This window comes from Chiloscyllium plagiosum, chromosome 3, assembly GCF_004010195.1.
Source record: "Chiloscyllium plagiosum isolate BGI_BamShark_2017 chromosome 3, ASM401019v2, whole genome shotgun sequence".
Classification (NCBI taxonomy): Eukaryota; Metazoa; Chordata; class Chondrichthyes; order Orectolobiformes; family Hemiscylliidae; genus Chiloscyllium; species Chiloscyllium plagiosum.
Window position 1 is genome coordinate 103,958,028 of NC_057712.1, and position 23,505 is coordinate 103,981,532.

The 23,505-nt window shown below is 38.7% G+C and overlaps 1 protein-coding gene across 3 annotated transcripts in view; it reads right to left on the reverse strand.

Moving 5' to 3' along the window:
• Window positions 1-23,505, reverse strand: part of ascc3 (activating signal cointegrator 1 complex subunit 3) — a 541,129-nt gene that overhangs the window by 193,261 nt on the left and 324,363 nt on the right. For all 3 annotated transcript variants that reach the window (XM_043687007.1, XM_043687008.1, XM_043687009.1), the window contains 3 exons: window positions 15,509-15,628; window positions 14,836-15,000; window positions 11,925-12,011 (listed from right to left, as the gene is read on the reverse strand). In XM_043687007.1, coding sequence (XP_043542942.1) covers window positions 11,925-12,011; window positions 14,836-15,000; window positions 15,509-15,628 — 372 coding nt within the window. The remainder of the gene's footprint in view (window positions 1-11,924; window positions 12,012-14,835; window positions 15,001-15,508; window positions 15,629-23,505) is intronic.

Below are 23,505 nucleotides of genomic sequence, written 5' to 3' on the forward strand. Positions count from 1 at the left end.
TGTGCAAACTCCACACAGAGAGTCGCCTGAGGCGGGAGTTGAACTCGGGTCTCTGGCGCTGTGAGGCAGCAGTGCTAACCACTGCGCCACCGTGCCGCCTTATAGAACTCAGACCTCTCCATGAAAATAAAGGACATATTAATCCTATCAAACATTCGCAACTAAAAGAAATGCCAGTTCTTTACCTCATGCGACTAGATAATCCAACTATTATGCATGTAGATTTTTGGAAAATATTTGAAGAAGTTGCATTATTGATGATTTATGGCCAAATTACAGGGTCTCTTGTTAGTTTAAGTACCATCATCAAGAAAGAAAAAAAACTAAGACATAAAATGCAGAATTCTGTTCAAACGATAAAGAGAGAAACATACCAAGGCCATACACTCAGTATTTATACATTATACGTTACTTGAACATCCCTAACACTTTAAAAATACCGTCAATGAGAAAACATGCTGTGCAGGCAAAAAAACATTTGGACATATTAGTAACCATTTGCAGGGAGGAAATCTGTCCCCTTATGTATTTCTGAAGACATTACGAAGTATTTGCCTTCATTGGCCAGAACATTGAATATAGGAATTGGGATGTCATGTTCACAGGACATTGATGAGGCCACTTTTAGAATACTGCATACAATTCTGGTCGACCTTCTATAAGAAGAATGTTGGTAAACATGAGAAAATGCAAGAAAGATTTAGAAGGATGTTGCCGGGATTAGAGACCTTGAGTTATAAGGAGAGGCTGAATAGGCTGGGGCTATTTTCCAGGAAGCATCAGAGGCTGAGGGGTGACCTTATAGAGGTCTATAAAATCATGAAGGACATGGATAGGGTGAGTTGCCAAGACTTTAATCTAGAGGACATAGATTTAAGATGAGAGAGGAAATATTTAAAAAGGACCCGAGGTGTAACTTTTTCATGCAGAGGGTGGTGGGTGTATGAGCTGCCAGACGAAGTGGTGGAGACTGGTACAATTACAACATTTAAAAGGCAGCTGGATGGGTATATGGATAGGAGGGATTAGAGGGATATGGGCCAAATGCTGGCAAATGGGACGAGGTCAAATTGGGATGTCTGATGGGTGCGGACAAATTGACCAAAGGGTCTGTTTCACTGCTGTATGACTCTATGACTAATTAAGTGTAAGGAAGACTTAGAGATTTTGATAAAATTTCCCATCAAAGGTGTTATAATAACATACCATTCTAATTAAAAAGTACATTTTGGATATGTAATAAATGATATAAAAACAAAAGGACTATATATAAATAGGAAAATGAGCTAAATTTAAGTTTCACTAAATTCAGGATTTCAAAAATATCACCTTTGCAGAGTTTAAGCTATAAGGAATGTGGCTACAGAATTAAAAGTTTCGTAAACCATTACAATTTGATGAAATATTTCACGAACATGTCTTCTAATATTTTGGTTATTCACTATAATTGGCTTTATTGATTGTATCACTAGTAATCAGAAACAGTGAAACTGTGAAGCAAAGTTTGCTGTAGTTTCCTGGCACTGCAGGTGATACCTGCAAATGAATAACTTAAAAGTGACTCTGCTGTTAAAACTAATTGCATTCATCTATTAAGGACACATGAGGTATTGTTGAAAAAAAAAGAGAAACCGGAATACAAGGGTAAACTTGCAAAATATAAAAATAGATACCAAGATCTTCTATAAATATGTAAGAAGAAAGAGTAGCTAAAGTGAATATTGGTCCCTTAGAGGATGAAATTTGGGAATTAATAATAGGAGACAAGAAATGGCAGACACTTTGAACAAGCATTTTTTTGTGCCATCATGCCAGAGATACCAAAAGTTGTCAAGAATATTGGGAAATAAATGGGGAAAAAGAGGAGCTGTCAAGAAAAAGACTTGAGGAAAACTAATGAGAGGAAAGGCAGTTTGTTCCCTGGACCTGATGGCTTGCACACTAGGTTGTTAAAGAAGTAGCTGCAAAGATAGGGTATATATATATTTACTACAATTTCTTGATCAGATTGGGAAACTGCAAATATAAAATCCCTAAAAGGAAGATGACAGAAAGTGGGAAACTGTGTCTAGTTGGTCTAACATTTGTAATTGCAAAAATGCAGGAATCCATTACTAAGGAGGTATAGCAGGAGATTTAAAAGAAAAAAGATCAATACAAGCAAGGGGATGCAACAGTTACATGAAAGGGAAAGTGTGTTCGGCAATTTTTTAGGCCTTTTTGAAAATGTAAAATTGGATAGATAAAGGACGACCAACAGATATAGTTAAATTTCCAAAGGTAAGGTTGCACGTGAAGATTACTATACAAAACAAGATGCAATCATTTTCAGGGGAATACATTAATGTGAGCAGAGTAAAAGTTTAGCAGGAAACAGAAAACTGAGGCAAATGTAATATTTCCAGGTCGTCTGGCATTGGAAAATGCTGAGGCCTCAACTGCTTACAGTCCGTATTAAAGACTTGGATGGAGGGACTGATTGCATTATAGCAGAATCTGCTGACGATACAAAAAATAGGTGGGAAAATAAGTTATGAAAAGATCACAAAAGTCTACAGAGGGACATAGATCGGTGTGACTAGGCAAAAATCTGACAGATACAGTATAAAGTAAGAAACGTGGAGGTTATCCACTATGGTAGAAACAAGGGAAGAAAAGCTAAATATTATTCAGATGTAGTTAGACTATGAAGTGTAAGGGAGTGAGTAATTCTGGATGTCCTCACACAAGATTCATAAGAAGATACGGTGCAAGTAGTTTAGAAGGTAAATTAATGTCCACATTTTTTATAAGGGGACTGGAGTATAAAAGTCGGAAAGCCTTGTTATAACTGTTGATGAAACCACACTTGGAGCATTATATATAGCTTTGGTCTCCTTTCTTAAAAAAACAGCATGCTTACTTTGAAAGTAATTCAGATAGGTTCACTAGTCTGATTACTGGAATGAATACGCAACATTGAACAGTACTGCATAGGAACAGGCCCTTCATTTCACCATGTCTGGGCCAATCATGATGCATTCTAAACTAATCACATTTGTCAACAGGTGGTCAGTATCCCTCTATTCCTTACCCGTTTATGGTGTCTATCTAAATGCCTCTTAGATGTAACTATTATATCTGCTTCTACCAACTCCCTGGCAGCTTGTTCCAGTTACTTACTATCTTATGTGTAAAAACACTGCCTTGCATATCTCCTTTAAACTTTCCCCCTCTCACTATAAACCCACGCCCCCTAGTATTTGACATTTCCAGCCCGGGAAAAAAAACGACAATTATCCATTCTACCCATACCTCTCATAATTTTATGTACTTCTATCAGGTCACGTCTCAGTCTCCAATTTTCCAGCAAATACCAAGATTGTCAGCTCTACATACAAATTCCCTCCATTGTCCCTGAGTATACCTATACTTTTGCTAGCTATATATATATATATATATTCATAAACAGAGGTTACCTTAAATCTATCTGCCAAGGATATTTCATGTTCACTTTTAGCCCTCCTAATTCTTTGTTTAAGTTCTTTCTTGCTTCCTTTATATCAGACAGGACTTGTTTGCTTTCAGTTAAAATCACCCACTATCACAAACCCAACTGTTTTTACATCTTTCCACGATCTGCTTATATATCGGTTCCTCTGTCTCCTGCTGTTCTATAATATAAACCTTTCATTGTGATTGCACCTTTCTTTTTCCTGGGTTGTATCTATATGGCCTTGCTGAGTGAGCCCTCCAAGGTGTCCTCTCTTCATACAGCTGTGACATATTCCTTAATCAATAATGCAACTTACCCACCTTTTAACACCCCTTGCTATCTCGACTGAAACATCTAAACCCTGGAATGTTGAGGTCTAATCCTGCCTTTCTCTCAACCAAGTTTCTGTAATAGCTACAACACCATAGTTCCAAGTACTAATCGAGACTCTAAGCTCTTTGCTTTCTGCGTTACCTTTTAAACACCTTGCATTAAAATAAATATTCTCGAGACTGTCAGTCCAGCCATATTCATCAAGCGGGCCTTTCCAGTTCCTTTTATTAAACTTCCTTCATTTAACCTCTACCTTCTCCTCAATCATTCCATATGCTGACCTACTCCTCTGGTTTCCACCCTCTACCACATTGGTTTAAATCCAAGTGGCACGAGCAAACCTCCCAGCAAGGATATTGGTGCCCATGCAGTTTATGTGCAACCCACCCATCTTGTTCAGACCCCGTCTGCCCTGGAAAGGATCCCAGTGATGAAGGCTGAAAAATGTGTTGCTGGGAAAGCGCAGGTCAGGCAGCATCCAAGGAACAGGAGAATCGATGTTTCGGGCATAAGCCCTTCTTCAGGCTTATGCCCGAAACATCGATTCTCCTGTTCCTTGGATTCTGCCTACCCTGCTGCGCTTTTCCAGCAACACATTTTTCAGCTCTGATCTCCAGCATCTGCAGCCCTCACTTTCTCCTCAAGGATCCCAGTGATCCAGTTTTCTGTGAGTCTCCCTCCTATTCCAGCAGGTTGAATTATGAGGAAAAGTCATAGAATCATAGAATCCCTGCAGAGTGGAAGCAGGCCATTTGACCTATCAAATACACATTGACTCTCCAAACAGCATCACACTCAGACCCACACCCCCATCCTATCCCTGTAAACTGTATTTCCCATGGTTAATTCATCTAGCTTGCAGATCCCTGGACACTATGGACAATTTATCATGGCCAATCTACCTAACCTGCACATCTTTGGACTGTGGGATAAAACCAAATCACCCGGGGAAACCCACGCATACATGGGGAGAACGTGCAAACTTTGCACAGTGCCAGGGACCCGAGGGTGAATCGAACCTCAGTCGCTGGCACTGTGAGGCAGCAATGCTAACCACTGAGCCATTGTATCGCCGGCTAAGTAGCTTGAACTTATACCGATCGGAGTTCAGAAGAATAAGAGGTGAACTTATTGAAACAGAAAGATTCTTGACAAGATGGATGCTGAGAGGATGTTTTCTTCTTGCAGAAGAAACTAGAACCAGGGAGAATAGGTTCAGAACAAGGAATCTCTCATTTAAGACACAGACCAGGGAGAATTTCTGCTTCCAGAATTAAATGCCCTTGTTTGTGGCTGGTTTATGGCTGAAGGGGCATTTACTCAAAGGGGTTGATACTCTGCTGCCTTCGAAATCTCCGACCAGATTATTTTCATAGCAGTAGAGCCTACGGACAGCCTTCTGACCATGTCGCTAATTGAGGCCTCTATGTATCCAAAAGTTTCAGTCCGCTCCTGGTATTAATCTAGCGATTATAATAAAAAGTTTTTTTAAAAACTTCAATTAAGCCAAACATTTTCTAGTGATAAACAAGCTCAGTACATTTATTTAATTTCTAAGTTTGAAAATTATGCATCCAATTGGAGACACAAGTAACTTGCAAAATATTTGGTTTGTAAGTGCCAGAAGTTCATTTAGCAGCTCCCAACAGATTTCATTGTAGGCATTTTGTTTTTCAAAGGTTATTCTGGTAGAAATAACTGACAGCCACTGTTCTAATGCTGACTGTGGACTGATGAAATCATAAGCAAAGTAGGTTATTTGCTGATATTTAAATAAACGGTAAATAAGTTACAAGGGAAACAATATCAAATTATGAGAAATTATATTGCTGCCAGTAAATTGTTAACAAGCTATATCATACTTAATTGTGTTAGGAACAAATGAGAAGACAAATTATATTATCCTCAAAACCATACATTTTAAGCAAAGACAATACAGGACATCTGGAGTTGAGATCATGAGGAAAGGGCAAGCAAGTTCAACTAACTTTCTTTGAAAAAGAGGCAATTGTTCACTATGATGAAATACTCAAATACCAGGATCCAAGTGTTCATGATGAGCCTGTCAGAAGTAATTGTTGAAGGAGAGCGAATAAATCTGTTGAATTGTTACTGCTAGGCAAAAAATGATTCAAAATATAAACTGAACTATATCTGCAGGAAGAATGGATGTGTGCTGAAGTTTGTCAAAGAGAGTTGAGCTGGAAAAATTGGATTAAGCTTGTTTGATCTCATGGCATTTCATTATCCTGAAAACTTTTAAAGTTCTTAAAACTATCAGTGGTCGCAAACTGCTTTACAATTAATGAAGTATTTTTTGAGATGTAATCACCCTTTCTAATGGGAAAATGCACGGTAAATGACAAATCCAGCAAATCCTGTGAAAATACTCTGCTAAAGTTCAGGCTTTAGTATAATAGTCTTTACTGATAAACTAAATAATGCAGTCGGGGTAATTGCTCTCTCGGCTCTGCACTTAAATATTTGGCTTTCTTCGACTTTTGACTTAAGCAACTTGACAGGACTACTTTGCATCTTACTCAAATCTCGTTGCCCCAAAAAATTAATCACCTTCCTGCGCCTGCTGCATGATGGCATGCAAACTTTGAACCTCATCAATAGACCTACCACTGATCTAATACATTTGCAAACTGGGGTCAAGCAAGATTTTGTCATTGCACTGATGCTCTTTTACCCCAAAAGAGGAAACATCCACTCTACATATACTTTGTCAATCCCCTTCAACATCTTACATAATTCAATTAGCTTTCCTCTCAGCCTTCTAAACTCTAGATCGTGTAGGCAATAGATTGCTCAATATCTCTTCACAAGACAAAACCCTTTCTCTAGAATAGTCTCGTGAACCTCCTCTGCATTGCCTCCAATGCAACTGCGTCCCTTAAATAAGGGGACCAAGAGAGACCTCGGGGTGCAAGTACATAATTCTTTGAAGTTTGCATCACATATAGACAGGGTGGTTAAAAAGGCGTTTGGCATGCTTGCCCTCATTGCTCAGTCCTTTGAGTATAGGAATTGGGAAGTCATGTTAAATTTGTACCGGACATTGGTAAGTCCTCTTCTGGAATACTGTGCCCAATTCTGGTCACCCAGTTATAGAAAGGACATTATCAAGCTGGAGAGGGTTCAAAAGATGTTGCTGGGTATGAAAGGTTTGAGCTATAAAGAAAATCTGGATAGGCTGGGACTTTTTTCACTGAGTGAAGGAGGTTGAGAGATGATTGAAAGAAGTTTACATTATATTGAGAGGTATAGAGAGAGTCAACGGCAGTTGACTTTTCCCTAGGATGGGGGACCTCAAGACGAGAGGCACATTTTTAAGGTGAAAGGAAAGAGATTTTAAAAAGGGTTTTACACAGAGGGTGGTTTGCATGTGCGATGAGCTTCCTGAGGAACTGGTGGAGGCGGGTACATTTACCACGTTTAAAATACATTTGGATAGATACATGAATAGAAAAGATTTGGTAAGATATGAGCCAGGAGCAGGCAGGTGGGACTGGTTTAATTTGTGATTATGTTTATGGGGACTGGTTGGACCGAAGGGTCTGTTTCTGTGCTGTATGACTCGATTAGTCTAGACTCTTCTTTGTCTCACTGATCCCTTGCACAGTTGCAGCAACACTTCCCTACATTTACACTCTATTCCTTTCATCATAAATGCCAAAATTCCATTTGCCATCCTGATGATATGTCGTATCTACATATTTGCTTTCTGTGATTCATACAGACAGGCAGATCCCTCTGCACTGAAGCACTCTGAAATTTACTTCCATTTAGTTAAGAAGTTGCCTTTCTATTCTTCCAACCAACATGAATAACCTTACATTCATCCACATTAAACTCCATCAGCCAAGTTTTGGCCCAGTCACCTAAAGGATCCATAAACACTTGTAATTTTTTTTATTTCTCACCTACTTTAATGCTGTCTGCAAATTTGGCAACATTACCCAGCATCCAAGTCATTAATAGCATCATAGGATCAGATAATCCCTACAGTGTGGAAGCAGGCCATTCAGTCCATCGAGACTGCACTGGCCCTCTTAAGAGCATCCTGCCCAGACCTACCCTCCTTCCCTCTCCCTGTAACTCTTCATTTCCTATAGCCAATCCACCTAACCTGCATAATGGGCAATTTACCATTGCCAACTCACTTAACCTGCACATCTTTGGACTGTGGGAGGAAACTAAAGCACCCGGATGAAACCCACGCAGACATGGAGAGAATGTACAAACTCCATCCAGACAGTTGCCTCATGTTGGAATCGAACCGAGGTCCCTGGTGCTGTGAGGCAGTAGTGCTAATTACTGAGCTATCATGTCGTCCAATATAAATTGTAAATAGTTGCGGTTCAATACCAGACACTATGGCACCCCACTAGTTACATCAGGCCAACCAGACAAGTCATTTATCCTGATTGCCTGCTTTCTGCTGGTCAGCCAAACATCCATCCAAACTAATAAATTACCTCTAACCACATGATTTTACCTTGTATATTAACCTTTTGTGCGGCACTTATCAAACGTCTCCTGGAAATCTGCATATACCAGAGCTCCAGGATCCCCATGATCCACATTACCAGTTACGCCTTCAAAGAACTCTAGCAAATTAGTCAAAATGATTTACCCTTCATAAAATCATGCTGATCCTGATAGATTGCACTTTGATTTTTCAAATATCTTGTTATTACTTCGTCAATAATGGAATCCAACAACTTCCCAATGACAGATTTTAAACTAACTAGTCTGGGGTTTCCTATTCGCTGCCTTGCTCTTTTTTTGAATAATGCATTATATTAGCATTTTCCAATCTATTGGATCCTTCCTAGAATCCAGGGAATTTTGGAATATTCTAACCAATGGATTCAGTATCTCTGAAGCCTCTTTCTTTTCTTTTTAGTTTTAAAGACTGTTTACTGCATGATATAGAACACACACTATTTCAGAGGCACAAAACTGACAAATTTGAGAAACACTGGGATATTTTCCCACACATTCCATGTGCAGTTTTGGAACTTCCTTAAAAGATTATGCGACAAAGTAGCTAATTCATTCATAATACTTCACATTGAACTAAAATTTTCTCTTGCCTAACTGGGGATTTAAATTCAGATAATCTTGCAGTTAATTTTATAAAAAAAGAGTAAATTAAACCATATTCTCTGCAAACCAGAACACAGGACCTACTATACTGCGACTCAGGTAAGGAGAATGTTTGGTTTCAGCCTTTCACTTCAATTTATCTGACATTTATTGTGTGTCAAGCAAAGGAAGTGATAGGCCATTGTTCCTCGATGTGAAGAATTAAATAATTCTTTATTTGTTTGTATAATTCCTTGAGATAAACAGATGATTGTCTCCCTCCCTCTTATTTCACACACAAAAAAATCTTTGACTTAAATAAGCTGCTATTCAAGGATGACCGACATGAAAGAAAATATTTGGCCAGACTGTGCATTTAAACAAAATGAACACAATATTCCAACAGTCCTCAAAACATAGCGAATTATTTGTGCAATTTTGCTCCTTCAAACTATTGCACAGCAAAACTATTTTATGATCAGGGTGCATGGTAGTTGAGCTGATGCACTCTGTGACATATGATATCATACCAGGATACTGTTCTGGTTTTGTATTTAGAGGAAACCTATATTGTGCTAGTCATATCATGTATTGAAGTTGATATGTTCATTGTACTAATTCGGTAAAGAAAAGGTGGCAATATATTACAGCCTTAAAGTAGTTACAACAGACATTATGTGCAGTATCTTCCTCGTTTAATTCAAAGGCAGGTGAGGTTGGAGGAGGGAAACTTGTGGTCTGTCAAGTCTGTTGGATCTTCTGGCAAACAGGCAGTTGCTTGGTTGCTGGTTGTCTTTCCACTAGGATTTGGACCCAGGACAAGGTAGCCCCATCTACTTTGAGGGACCAGTCAGAGGCTGGAAACTTCAGAACCAGTAATGTCAAGGCTGCTGCTGGTCTAACACCCACTTCCCTGGCCAGAGTGTCACCCACAGGAAAGGTAAGTGTTATGTTTTATTGGGGGAAGAGGTCTCATAGGGTATGGGAGTCAGAAACAAAGGCAGATGCCTGGTTAAGTCTCCTGTCTGTCTCTAGGCTCACTGCTGCCTGACACAAAGGATTCCATTTTACGCTCTGACCAGCTGAGAACCATTGTAAAAATTGTATTAATTTGAAATTCTTCAAAGCTTTAGTATGTGCAGAAGCTGTGAAGTTGGAAGAAGTGAACAAGAATCACAGTCAAGATGTGGATAAAACAAAGTGCAGAAGATGAAACTGAAAGATTCCTTTCTCTGCTCTTAATTAAAGGAGGATATCCTTTTGAATGACTTTCCCATATCAACATCAAGGGAAACCCTTAAGCTGGCAATTAATGCAAACTTAAGGGCCTCATCCCATGTTGGTCAGTGGTCGGCAGGGTAGTCATCAGACAGGAAGCCCAGGAAACAAACACTGTCGTTGGATCCTTCAATGTCAGGTACAGCTTCTGATTGAAGAACCCAATTTTGGGAAGTGGGATGGGAGGTGATAGGTGAAAGAAACCTCCTGACCTTTTATCCTACACCCCACTCACATGTGGCCTGGGTCATTTGCTGATCCCGGGCTTCTGGTTGTGCACTGGAGATAAAGAATAGCTGCCAGCCTCTGATCTGCCATTAGCTTTCAGGGGAAGAGACATCTGCTCCTGGGATCCTTGATCACAGGGAAGGTTTACCACGGCCTATAAAATGCCTATGTAGCATCTATTATGGTACACCTTCGCAGAAGAAGTGACATAAGGTTCTTGCCAGTGGGAGTCAATTGACAGTCACTTGACTGTTGTGCAAAGCTGTGAGGGTGGTTGAACTAATAAATACAAGCATCAAGACTAGTACAATAGATAGTACTTTTCTAAGGCAGGAGTCAAGGCATATTGTTGGCTTAAGTAAAAGATGTTTATCAATTGCAGGTGTAATGTTTTACCTTCTGAGTGACTGCTTTGTGGTAATAATGGAACCAAAATCCACAAGTACTTTGTTTCTCAGATTTAGCACTATCTTCTGCTTTTCAAAATTACTTTGAACAATGTACAATAAAACACAAATCTCTGAGTTCTAATTGCTAAATTACTTATGGGTATACAATTACTGAAGTTTAAATTCATTAATCGGTTAAATGGTTCCCAGTGTATGTCGGCCTGGTATGAGTGGATGCTTTTTCATTTATCATTGCATGAGTGTTTTAAAGTTGCAAATCTTTAAGTTCAACCTCATAAATGCCAAATCTATTAACAATTTCAAAGTCATAACTGTTAAAGCAAAAAGTACTTCCCTACAAATCAACTATAGATGCATACATTTCCAAAATGGCGGCAGAGTAGCAGCACAGTGTGTGGGCTCCTGTTTGGGGCTCATCTGCTCTGTCCGCTTTTACTTTCTTTTTCTTCTTTCACTAATTCTTTTCTTAGTTTAATTTACCTACCTCTTGTAAGGTGTGAGTTTGAGAGGTGCTGAGGAGATCGAGCCACCACAGGGAGGGAGAATCCAACATGATGATGAGAGGGGTCCTCGGCGTCAATGGCAATCATCCCAAGTGACAGTGAGAGCAAGAATATACAACCTGGGGCAATTGCCGGTGAGAGCTGACAGCTCCTCCTGAACTGGAGGCAGCTTGAGATGGCCAGTGGCGAGTGCGGGAGCAGAAACAGGCTGCAAGGTCATGAGAGTAGGCAGCCCAGTTGGCAGCAGGGTGAGGTCAAGCCCGGAACCGGGGGAGATTGAGACCTTGTGAGGATTGCGAGCCCAGCATAGCCAGGCACTTATGGACTGTGGTGTTGAACTGTTAAATGTGTTTTTTAAAATTTCTACTTTTTAGTAAGAAGGAATGTCATGTTTAATTTTTTAGCTTTATTTTATTTATTTTGCTGCTTTGTACCTTTGTATCTAAGGTAGCACCATAAGCGGCAACTTGTAAACCTTTCACTGTGTGTACATGTGACAATAAACTTAACAGCAACTATAACTAGGTTCTGTCAGCCTTCATCAGCTAATCAACTATTCACGGTGAAGCAACTAGCCCTTCAGTTCTCAAATCTTTTTACCTTGATCTGCTCAAATTCTTCTGCTTTAGATACAAGAGCAAAAATGTCTGCTTCAGTCTTGTGAGCTTCGAACAGCTCATTAAATGTCTGGAAATGAAAGAGAAGGAATTGTGAATAAATTCTCAGCTAGCCTCTCATTTATATCACAGCTTTTTTACATGTTGGGGTGATTTTATAAATGTGGTCATCACAATAAAGCATGAACAGCAAACAATAGAAAAAAAAACTGATTTGGAAGTCAAATACTAAAGCAGTAGTTGCAAGTTGGCACCACATTATTACATAAAAAGAAATCAAGTTTTTCAGGCTATTAGTTTATAACAGTGAAAAGCAAAGTATGCACTTTTTACTACTGTGTGGTGAAACAGAACTAGATTGCTTGTGACTGTGACAACCCTTTAAGGACCATGTCAGATGGAGATCCCAAAGGTTTTCAGGCTAAATTTCACAAACACTTCTAGAGCAATGACTTACTAGCCACATCTTGAAACCCTTTAGGTAATAGAAAAAGATTTCCTTTTTAATTGTTCAGAAAGACCCAAAGCTTCTTCAAATAACAGTTCAATTGGTAAATGTCTGACTTGACCAACAGTTCTATGCTCAAAGGCTCTTTGGTATGATATTTCAAAGTATGTAGACCATTCTTTCAGCTTTATTTCAGTTTGTGTGAAAAATCAACAGAATTTGGTGCGAATGTTGATTAAAACACTGTCTCCATGCACAAACATCGCAGCGGGAAATCTTGTAGATTATCAGATGTTGTAAAACATATTCTGGAAACAATGCTTTCAAATTTTGGGGCAATTACTTTACAGTATTATCATAAAGCTTTGTGTTGCCACTTTCTTTCTGTCTCTGCATATTTTCAATTACTGCGATAAATTTCTATAGCTTTAGGCTGAACCCAATGGCGTGATGTTTCTATTTCTGTTGGAGAGTTTGGACATGGGGAAAATTTCATGTGACTTCAATTGGAAAATGTCTCACTAAAGGGATGATTGTTGAACCTGGGTACAGTAATTCCAGTCATCCAATGCCTTTCAGGGAACCTACTGGCCCTGTATGTACAACTACCCGAAAAAGTGAGGATTGCAGATGATGGAGAGACGGAGTCGAAAAGTGTGGCACTAGAATAGCACAGCAGATCAGGCAGCATCCGAGGAGCAGGAGAGTTCACATTTTGGGCAAAAGCTCTTCATCAGAAATGTCACATTCCTGATGAAGGGCTTATGCCCAAAATGTCGACTCTCCTGCTCCTCGGATCTGCCTGACCTGCTGTGTTTTTCCAGTGCCACATGTTTTGACTCTGAATTACAACTAGCCTTGTTGGTACTGGCACAAATAAAGTGTGTTGGTAAAACACCTTAGTTATAATAAAACCTGTCATCCTTGCTTTGAAATCTCTCTATTCATTCGCATTCCTATTTCTCGAACCTTCTCCAGTGTCAGAAACCTTTCAAAACTCTGCACTCTTCCAAATCTGGCCTATACAATTGCAGTCCCTCCCTGCCCTCAACTAATCGAACCATCACCCCATGACATTCACTGATGTTACCATCACAGAATCCTACACTATCAACATCCTGGGGTTACCATTGACTAGAAATTGAACTGGACTAGATATATAAATACTGTGGCTACAAGAGCAAGCTAGAGGCTAGGAATACGCTAGAAAATAACTCACCAACTGACTCCCAAAATCTGTGCGCCAACTACAAGATATCAGGAGTGTGATGGAATACTTTCCATTTGCTTGATGAGTGCAATTCCATCAACACTCAAGAAGCCTGACATCCTCCCGGACAAAGCAGCCCACTTGTTTGGCATGACACCCACAAACATCTATCCCCTCTATCATTGATATTCAGTAGCAGCAGTGTGTACTATCTACAAGATGCAAGGCAGAAATTCACCAAAGGCCCTTACAGACAGCACCTTCCAAACCCATAACCACTTCCCTACCAAGCCATCAGCCACCTGACTTGGAAATATATCATCCTTCTTTCAGTATAAGGTGTTGAAATCCTGAAATTTCCTCCTTAATGGAATTATGGGCCTGCCTATAGCACATGAAAATCAGCAGTTCAACACCACCACCTCCTCAAGGAAAACTAGGCATGAGCAATAAATGCTGACCCAACCAGCAATGCCTACAAACCATGAGACTTAAAAAAAAGTAAACTCATAACTCAGATACAAGAAATTTTACTTTCATTTTTATGGAAAAATAATCTGCTGTTTAGTTCTGTGTCTAGCCTCACAACATTAACACTAGACATTAACAGTAGCAATTCTGTTTCATCACCAATGCTCACTACATATTAGCCTCAACTTTGTAAGAAACTTTAGTATAATGTTGCCAGGGCACAACAGACTGACTATGGGGCTTGGAGTCAAGTATGCCCTTCCAGGAAATTCACCCCATTTGTCCTAATAAACAGCACAGCAATTATTAAACTAAGAGATATTCTATGATCTTTGTGACATAACCTAAGCTTAACCTAATTGTTAAATGGTCAACATAGCCAGTCAGCATTGACGGATTAAATCCCATCTCCCCTCAAATAAAAATGAAGAAATTTGATGTAAAAGTGGCAATAATGGCATTACAATTAAAACTTGTTATTTGGGCTGTCATGATGCAAGTGCAAATATCTCAATTAATCAATGAATTAATCAAACACCTTTACTACTGATGTAAAACCAGACTATCTTCTAAAAATAATGCAATAGATAGGAATAGATCCAAGAACCTGCCCCAATTAATGATGAAGGGCATTTGTATATTTTATCCTGGATTTCACTGACACCTAATAGAGAAAAACAAAATCTTATTTTTTACTGAACCCAAAACAAGGTATTCTTCCGAACAATTTCAGATTATCGAGATTCAAAATTGTTAAAACCATACCTCAATAGTATTATATTGAATATAGTAATGGCTGGCAGTTCTACCAAGATCTGTTATAGAAAAATAACCAGTCCTCTCTTCAAAACGAACCATCTTGGCTTTGTCTAGTTTTCGGCCAGCCTCTATGACTTGATCTCGCCTGTATTTTTCCAGCCCAGGGTCCATCTGAATAAAGGATATAAGTGGACATAATTAGGACAAAAGGGTAGAGTCAGATAAAAGATAATGGTATTTAGCAGACAATAAATAAGCTTTACCATTATACTTCTGTCTTTGCAATTTAACCCAACAGGTGAGTTTTCTTTTCTTTCTTTCCTGTACCACATTGAGGATTAATCACTCTTCCCATTACAATGAAACAGAATGAGGTTTCATGTCAACTGAAGCACAACAGTTGTTTTGATGAGACACTGAGCAGTGAATCACTGAATGCTAATGTGCAACAATTCCAATACGTTTACTACCAAAACAATCAGAATAAATGCACTGGGTTCAGTCACAATGTCAGTACACTTAGGTGCTTATGTGGATTTATAATGACAAAAAATGTTTTCTTTACAAACTTACATCTTTTAAAGTAACTACAGAGACAAATATCTGTTTTCAGATTGCAGTTTGTACCAGAAGAAAGAGGAAAAAACACAAGTACGCACTAACTTTATCTACATTTTACCTGGCAAGCTTTGTAATTGATCCCATAGGCTAATGGGTTTGCTCGTGACCGCACGTAAAGGTAGGTGTAGCTCAGCCATTTCACTGCTTCTTCAACATTTGTTACTGTTCCCAAGGCTATCTACAAAACAAATCATGACAGCAAAATGAATGACTGTTAAAAAAAGATTTCAGAAAAATACAAGAAATGATTTATGACTTTTTAAGGTGTTTATTTGATAGCAATTTACTTGCACAACTAACATTTTAAAAACATTAATTGCTTTTAGATATTTTGAATCCAGGAACTTTGGTACTGTTGTTTACATATTATACGCCAATATTTGAACTTCTACTAAAATCTAACCTGTAATCACTAAATTCCATTACATGCTCAATTTTGGAACACTTGTAATTTCTGATAGCTTATAATGATCTCCACTTTGAAGGCATCTTATCATGTGGCTCTCTGGTCTTCCCAACAAGTCATGGTTGGTTACTGCCCAATTATGTAACATTGGCTAATTTGCATCAAGTTACCCTGCAAACATAGGGTTCTTGTAGCACAGTGGTACTGTCCCGACCTCAGAGGTGAGGGTTTGGGTTCCACCTATCCCAGAGATGTGTCAAAACAAGTCCAAACAGGCAGCTGATTAAAATAACTATGCTGCACAGATTGCAATCATATATCGCAACTGACTAGATCCAGGACGTCAGCATCCTTTGCATGTAAGATAATAGTAATAAGGATGTGCACCAGTTCACAACCCATATCCTGCACTGAGGACCTCAAAAACTATAGTATCTGATGCATTTTGCTTATGCTGTCAGTATCCTGAAAGCTTGATTTGACAGTGGGTGGTGACATAAATGGTACAGTGTTTTGTTATCTCAATAAACCTTGACTGAAACTATGGGCTGGGATTTGGCTACCAAAGCAGGAAGTTCAAGTTGGAAAATGTCCTAATATACCAAACTCATCTTGGTAAATATGCCCTGATGTATTGGAGGGTAACTAGGGCTGGATTGGCAACAAATGCTGACCCAGCCAGCAAAGCCCACATCTCTTAAATTAATTTTTAAAAATTACAACTTTTGCTGTGCTATGTGATGGAGCAAAGCCCAATGTGGAAGCAGAGTGTTTGGCAGCTGCAAGGATGGGCAAGATCCAAGGTCAACTCCCAGTTCTCTGGGACCTAGTCCCAGTTATATTCGAAGACGTTAGGGCTTCTAGTCCTTATTGCATTGCCCTCAAACACTCCTCAGGGCCTCATATACATTCCTTACCCATTCATGCCCCACCTCCAAATATCTCCACGGCCTCTTCCATTCTCCATGACAACTGACGCACTGACCTATATAGCAATAATGAGTGAGAAACTGCCAAAAATTCTCCAGACTTTTAAAAGTATCAGATATTTAATTATCAATACCAAAGTTTTCAAAGACTTTGCACATCTTAATTTGTCCAAATAAATAAATGCATTGAAAAAAAGATGACTTAAACAATTTAGTATGATCACTTAAAGATGTCAGTTAAGCATATTCCATACAAATTGTACAACAATGAGACATGTTCACCTCTGAAAGGAAGCTGATGAGGTTGAGAATGCAGAACGTGGGCTTGCAACCAACTCTCTTAAAATGCAAGTTAACAAACAGTAACAAGAAATGTGGTGCTGGGAATACAGCAGGAATTCCAGAGTAAGGCCCATCCTACCAGTTTTCTACATGGTCACTGTAACGACTCTAAACAAAAGTCCTCATTGCCATCTTATTCTGAAACTGTACCCCAAGATTATAGACTCCCATATGAGGGGAAATATCCACTCTGCATGTATTTGCAAAGCCCCATTCAGTTTATTGCTCTCTATGTTCCAGTAATGGTTAAACTTGTCAAAAAACTGACTCCAAACTTATGTCAAAATATCCTTCATTTTTCATACATCTTGGGTATAAGTTGACCTCAAACCTTTGACCTAAAGTCCAAACCGTGTCTGTTTATCATCTGACTGCACCCAAAGTCAAACTTCACTCTGGTGTAAATCTAGTCTATTCAAGAAAAAACAGACAGAGAGATGTAGACTCCAAATGTAGTACAGCCAGAAAGGCAGCTGAGCTACACAGGTTCTGAGTAGGGTACTCAAAGAGGAGTCAAGAGCGGTTTGATGTCTCTGTGCTATCACAACACAGGGAGGCATTGTAAGAATTAATAGGCAGCTAAGTGATACACTGAGCACTCAGAAGAATACTGTTTGTGAGATTTTCAACTTTCAATCTCTCAGGTGCACTAAAGCATTAAAGCTTACTGGCTTCTTCCAAGCTTCACACAGTTTACTCTAACACAGAGCTAGTGACCATCTCACTTTCTCAACTCCAGCGGATGACTTCTCCTCTGAACTGACCTGAGTGACTTATCAAAAACCTTTGAATAAGCACCTGCCCTTCCAATACCGTTTGGCAAAATGGAATGTTGCTACCTTGCAACTCCTGGAACTAATCTACAAATAGTTAAGGTCTCAGCGTTGATCCATCTGACACCAGGCTAGTTATATTTCCATTATATTACTGCCAATTTCTGAGGGGATCTAAATAGGCACTGAAGCATAATGCTTATTTTACCGTGCCATCCTACAGAGGCCAAAAAAATTCCCACCCTTATTTTCAGACAGCCCTTAACCATAAGGATTTGGTTGCCAAAATTGTGCCCTGTTTGACATCCACAAAGTGGGTGTCACAATGTTTGAGGCATTCTAATCTCTAAGAAGCAAAAGGGTGCAGTTTTGACTTTTCATCTTTGTTTTGCTTGTCACAGTGACACTGAAATTACTAAAAATAATAGGAGATACATTTTCTGGAATTGACTGAATGTGTATTTCACAATATATTACATACTGTGAATGTTTTGATCGAATGGAATGAGTATCAGAAGTTTTCCAGGGAGTATTAATCCATTTCATTAAAAAAATACACATCTAGTTTTTCAACATTATTTGCTTTTACTTTAGAACTACAAGAAGTGATTTTTTTCTAATATCACTTGTGTATAGAATGTATTTTGGCACTGAATTGAAACTCTAAAACGTTTTACACAGTAACTTAAAACTGAATTTATTCCCAATTTTCCACCTCATAAAATGTTACTTTGTTTGGTGAATATCAAGCCCAAACCTATACTTAATTACCCCAGTAATTCTTAACAACTCCAGCACGAACATAATTATTTTTTAAACAACAAAAACAAATCTGAACATAAAATGATGTCCTTGTCTGTAAAATATGGAAGCTTATTGCTTAAAACAGTTTTGGGCAAATAGCTTATAATTTCCAATAGTGAGGGAAATACTTACAGTACAACTAAGGCATACATGCCTGATGTAATGCATAGATGTGTACATTTATAATGTAAATACAGATAAAATCTGGAGTTAGAACCCAAGCGTACACTGTAACTAAGCAGAGATCAACTTTTTTTTAAATTCATTTTGATTTTCAGGAGATATCTTTTGATTCTCACCATCTTCGTTTTCTTTCTTTTTTCCCTCAATCCTTTAGAAGCCTTTTCTTCATTCAATGCACTCTCACAGTCTCTTCCCCTATAATCCATTTGCAGCCATTCTTTTTCTTGGAACCTATCCTGCAGCCTCCTCCTTCCTCCACACCCCTCTTGCAGCCTCACTCTCGCCTTCCACTGGTTTACCATTCAAGCCAAAGATCTCCAGGAGCTACGCCTTCTCCTGCTCTTGTCCCTTTGCTCCCAGACTTCAGTTCCCATCCTTGCCTCTCCTGGGGCAGCTCTTGGCCTACAGATAGTGAACTATCAACGGCAAGCATATGATTGAACCAGCTTATGAGCAGAGAAACAGGTCCTTACCCATTACACTTTAAGGATGGCTTTTCATTGATTGGTTGTCTCTCTGTTTAAATTGCCTGGTCTGATTTGAGGCCTTTTGGTCAGAATTGCCCACTGCCTGTGTATTTTTAAAACTGGAGCTAAGGAAAGAGAGGCTTCCTAGTCTCATTTTAGAATCATGGTATGATGAAACCCCAATTCTACAGCAAATGTTATACTAAGAACATAACCTTGTAATGGAACGGATGCTAACTTATATCAACTGCTTTACCACAGAATCACAGAATATTACATGATCATAGAACAATTAAAACAACATCAATTTAATAACTTCCAGGTTTCGGATTGGTTCTCAGCCATAACCTAACTGAGTGGTGAAACAGACTTGAGGAGCTGAATGACTTATGCCTATTACCTTATCAATATTCCCAAAAAGAGCATTTGGCACAATGGTCTTTTCTGTTTTGCATTAAAGACACATTCAATGCAATGTGCGTGATGTTCAATTGTGTAACTGCATCATTTGTTCCTGATATTAATGTGTCACATATTAGTCACCCCTATTTTTGAATATTCCTTTCAACATAATAATGTCAAAACATGTCTTTTAAAAAAAAAACAAATTCAGATTTTCTTTCAGACCGTCACATGAAATGGATTTCAAACATGAAGTGACTATATTACAACATTTTTATCACTGCCTGTAGTATTCGATAAAATGACTAATTCTGCATTGGAGCTAACTGCTAATTAGATTAGATTAGATTTTCTACAGTGTGGAAACAGGCCCTTCAGCCCAACAAGTCCACACTGACCCTCCGAAGAGTAACCCTCTAAGCATATTGAATGTGTGTATCTTAAACAAGTGGCTTCAGTCAAACTGATCCAAAAGATGATGAGTGTGTCTGTCAGAGCATCATTGCAAGATTTCTTCAGACAGTTGACTTCAGGCAACCATTTTCATCTGATTAATTAATTACCTTCCCTTCATCATAAGGCAACAATTTCAGAGTGCTCAACTCTATTCCCAAAGCATTTAAAAATGAAACAGCAGCAGCAGCATCACATGACAACTTACAGTAGAGATGACATCCAGACCTGGAGTGACAACTGATGTAGCACTATCAGGAAATAACTGCAAACAAATGATCAACCTGATCAAGAGAAAACCCAGACATTGCCCTTAACCTTCAATAGCACCACTGCCATGAAGTCTCCAACCATTAATATTTTGGGGGTCACCAATGAATACAACAACTTAAGTTATCAAGAGCAGGGCTGAGTGCTCATCAATGGGGCATTGCTTTTGATCAGTAACAGTTTTTCTATCATTTACAAAGTTCAAATCACAGTGTAATGAAATGCTCACCTTCACTTGGACAGAAAAAGTTGTAATTTCATCCAAGCAGCGTGACAGGGTTTGGAATAGAGCAATTGTGTCCCTGCCATACAATTTGCATGCGTGTAATTTGCTTTGTGTTGTCCTGTTGATGTGCTATATGTTTTATCTATAGGGTAAACTGCAGCAATTTGCTAAGGTTACTTTGGCAACACCTTTCTCGTCTACAGCCCTCAATGGACAAAGTAGCAATGTTGTGAGTCTGCCGCTATCTCTAAATTTCTTTCCCAGTTTAACACTTTTACAACTGGACATGTGGAGCCATTGTTTCAATTTTAACATTAACAGAGAAACAGAATTGTTATGGTATAGAAGGTGGCAATAGCTCAGTGTGCAGTCTGACCTAGTGCAAACTCCTGTCTTTTCCCCATGAACATGTACATTTTTTTTACAACAGGAACAATAATTCCTATGCCCTCCTGAAGGCTCAATTGAACAGGCCTCCACCACACTTTCAAGCAACACTATTGAGAAAGCAGGATCACTCCAAGGATTGAAGTGGCTAGGAAGAAAGCTTAAAAATAAAAGCAAATTACTGCGAATGCTGGAATCTGAAACCAAAAGAGAAAATACTGGAAAATCTCAGCAGGTCTGGCAGCATCTGTAAGGAGAGAAAAGAGCTGATGTTTCGAGTCTAACTGACCCTTACTTGCTCCTCATTCTCAGGGGAACAGGGGATGAGTAATACATAATGAGAATGCCCAATACTATCAATAACAAATAGATAAAAATAGTGCTAACTTCTTTCTAATTTTTCAACAATAACATGGAGAGAGCATTATGATATTGTACAATGGCAGGCCCACTTATTAACACATTTTTACCAGCTTCTGCGATAGAATATAAAAGCTTCTTTCCTGTCAGGGGTTTAAGACTGTACCTGCACACGTGGTTAATGCTGTAACATGCTGCATGAGGCCTGTAAAAAAATCATTGAAGACTTATCTTTGACTTCATAAAGTGTCATTTGAACTCTCAAATTGAGTAATGCAATTAAAATCAGGTAATTTGGATATATAACACCCTCTCCTCTTGTAACATAATTTTATGATCCCCACAACAGCATCAGAGTTTAATTACATCAAGAACAAGTATTTTTCTTTGCAGTAAAAAGATAGTGTTCATACTTCAATCAAAAATTAAAGTCCTTTTGCTGGCAAATTGCTTTACTAATGAGTTAAACATTTCATGGAGTAACTGTTACTGTTATGACAACTTTGAAAACTGAAAAGCCTACTGAACGCTGAATATGCTTTGGCTGATAAAGCAAGCAACGACACTTCAACATAGCTTTGATGCCATCTAGTGGTTTTCACTGTTATTTGTAGACTATCACTTTTAAGGCTTAAGATTCTCAGAAGTTTATTTTACAATTTCTGTATTAATCCAAAAGTTCAGCAAAACAGCATCTTTCACAGCAAAAAAAAAGATGGATTATCAAATATTTCAAAACTTCTTTGGTTAAGACCTGTAAATCCAGCTCAAAACATCTACTGAATTTGGGATTTCCTGGTCTGTAGTCACTAGGCTAAACATTACTGAAACTCTCCTGAAAACAATCAGTGCTGGAAATCATCGTGGGTCAGACAGCATCAATGGAGCGAGAGCAAGCTAACGTTTTGAGTCTGGATGATTCTTCATTAGAGCTGAAATGAAGTGTGCAGGGGACAGCATTTATGCTATAGTTTGGGGTGGGGGAAGTGGGTGTAGGGTGTTGGTGGAGAAAAGATGTTGATAGTTCTGATTGAATGATCACTTAATCTGAACGATCAACTGCTTTTCTCCATCAACATCCTACACCCCCCACCCACCTTGAACCAAACTAAAGCATAAATGCTGTCCCCACCAGACTTCACTTCAGCTCTGATGAAGAATCATCCAGACTTGAAATGTTAGCTTGCGCTCTCTCTATGGATGCCATCTAATCTGCTGTGATTTCCAACACTGGTGGTTTTCAGTACAGATTCCAGCATCTGCAGTAATTTGTTCCTACATTACTGAAATTTTCTCTCTATTTTGGAGGCATGATGCACGAACAGGTCTTCAGAGTAAGCAACACTTGCAGAGGTTATTTGTTGTAATAAGAATCTCGTCTTAAATTACATACCAATTATTACAATTTGTTTCAATAATTATCAAGACATTTTTCAGACCAGGGACCCAGGAAGAGAGAAACACTATTAAACGCCACACAGAACAACATATCTTGGGTACACAATTAACAAATTAAAACAGTAAAATAAATTCAGTATCTCGAATATAATTTCAGAATAAGGGATTGTACATTTAAGACAGAAATGAGAATTAATTGCTTCTCTCAGAGGGTAGTGCATACGTGGTTTTGTGACAGGTCATTTTTGTGTTGAACCCCAAGAGATAAGAGAGATATTAAATAAATACTCACATCAGTTTTTACAGTGGAGAAAGACAGGGAGGCTAGAGAACTTGGAGAAATAAATATTGATGTTTTAAAAACAGTTCACATTACAGAAAAGGAGGTTTAGGAGGTCTTAGAGAATATCCAGGACCTGATCTAATGTATCCCAGAACGCCTTGGAAAGTAAGGGAAGAATTTGTGGCCCCTTGCAGAAATATTTGCATCATCTATAAGTGAGATGCCTGATGACTGGAGGGTAGCTAATGTTGTGCCTTTGTTTAAGAAAGGTTGTAAGGAGAAACCAGGAAATGAGAGACTTGTGAGTGACTTTGGTTGTGGGCAAGTTGTTGGAGGTGATTCTTAAAGATAGGTTTATAAGAATTTATAGAG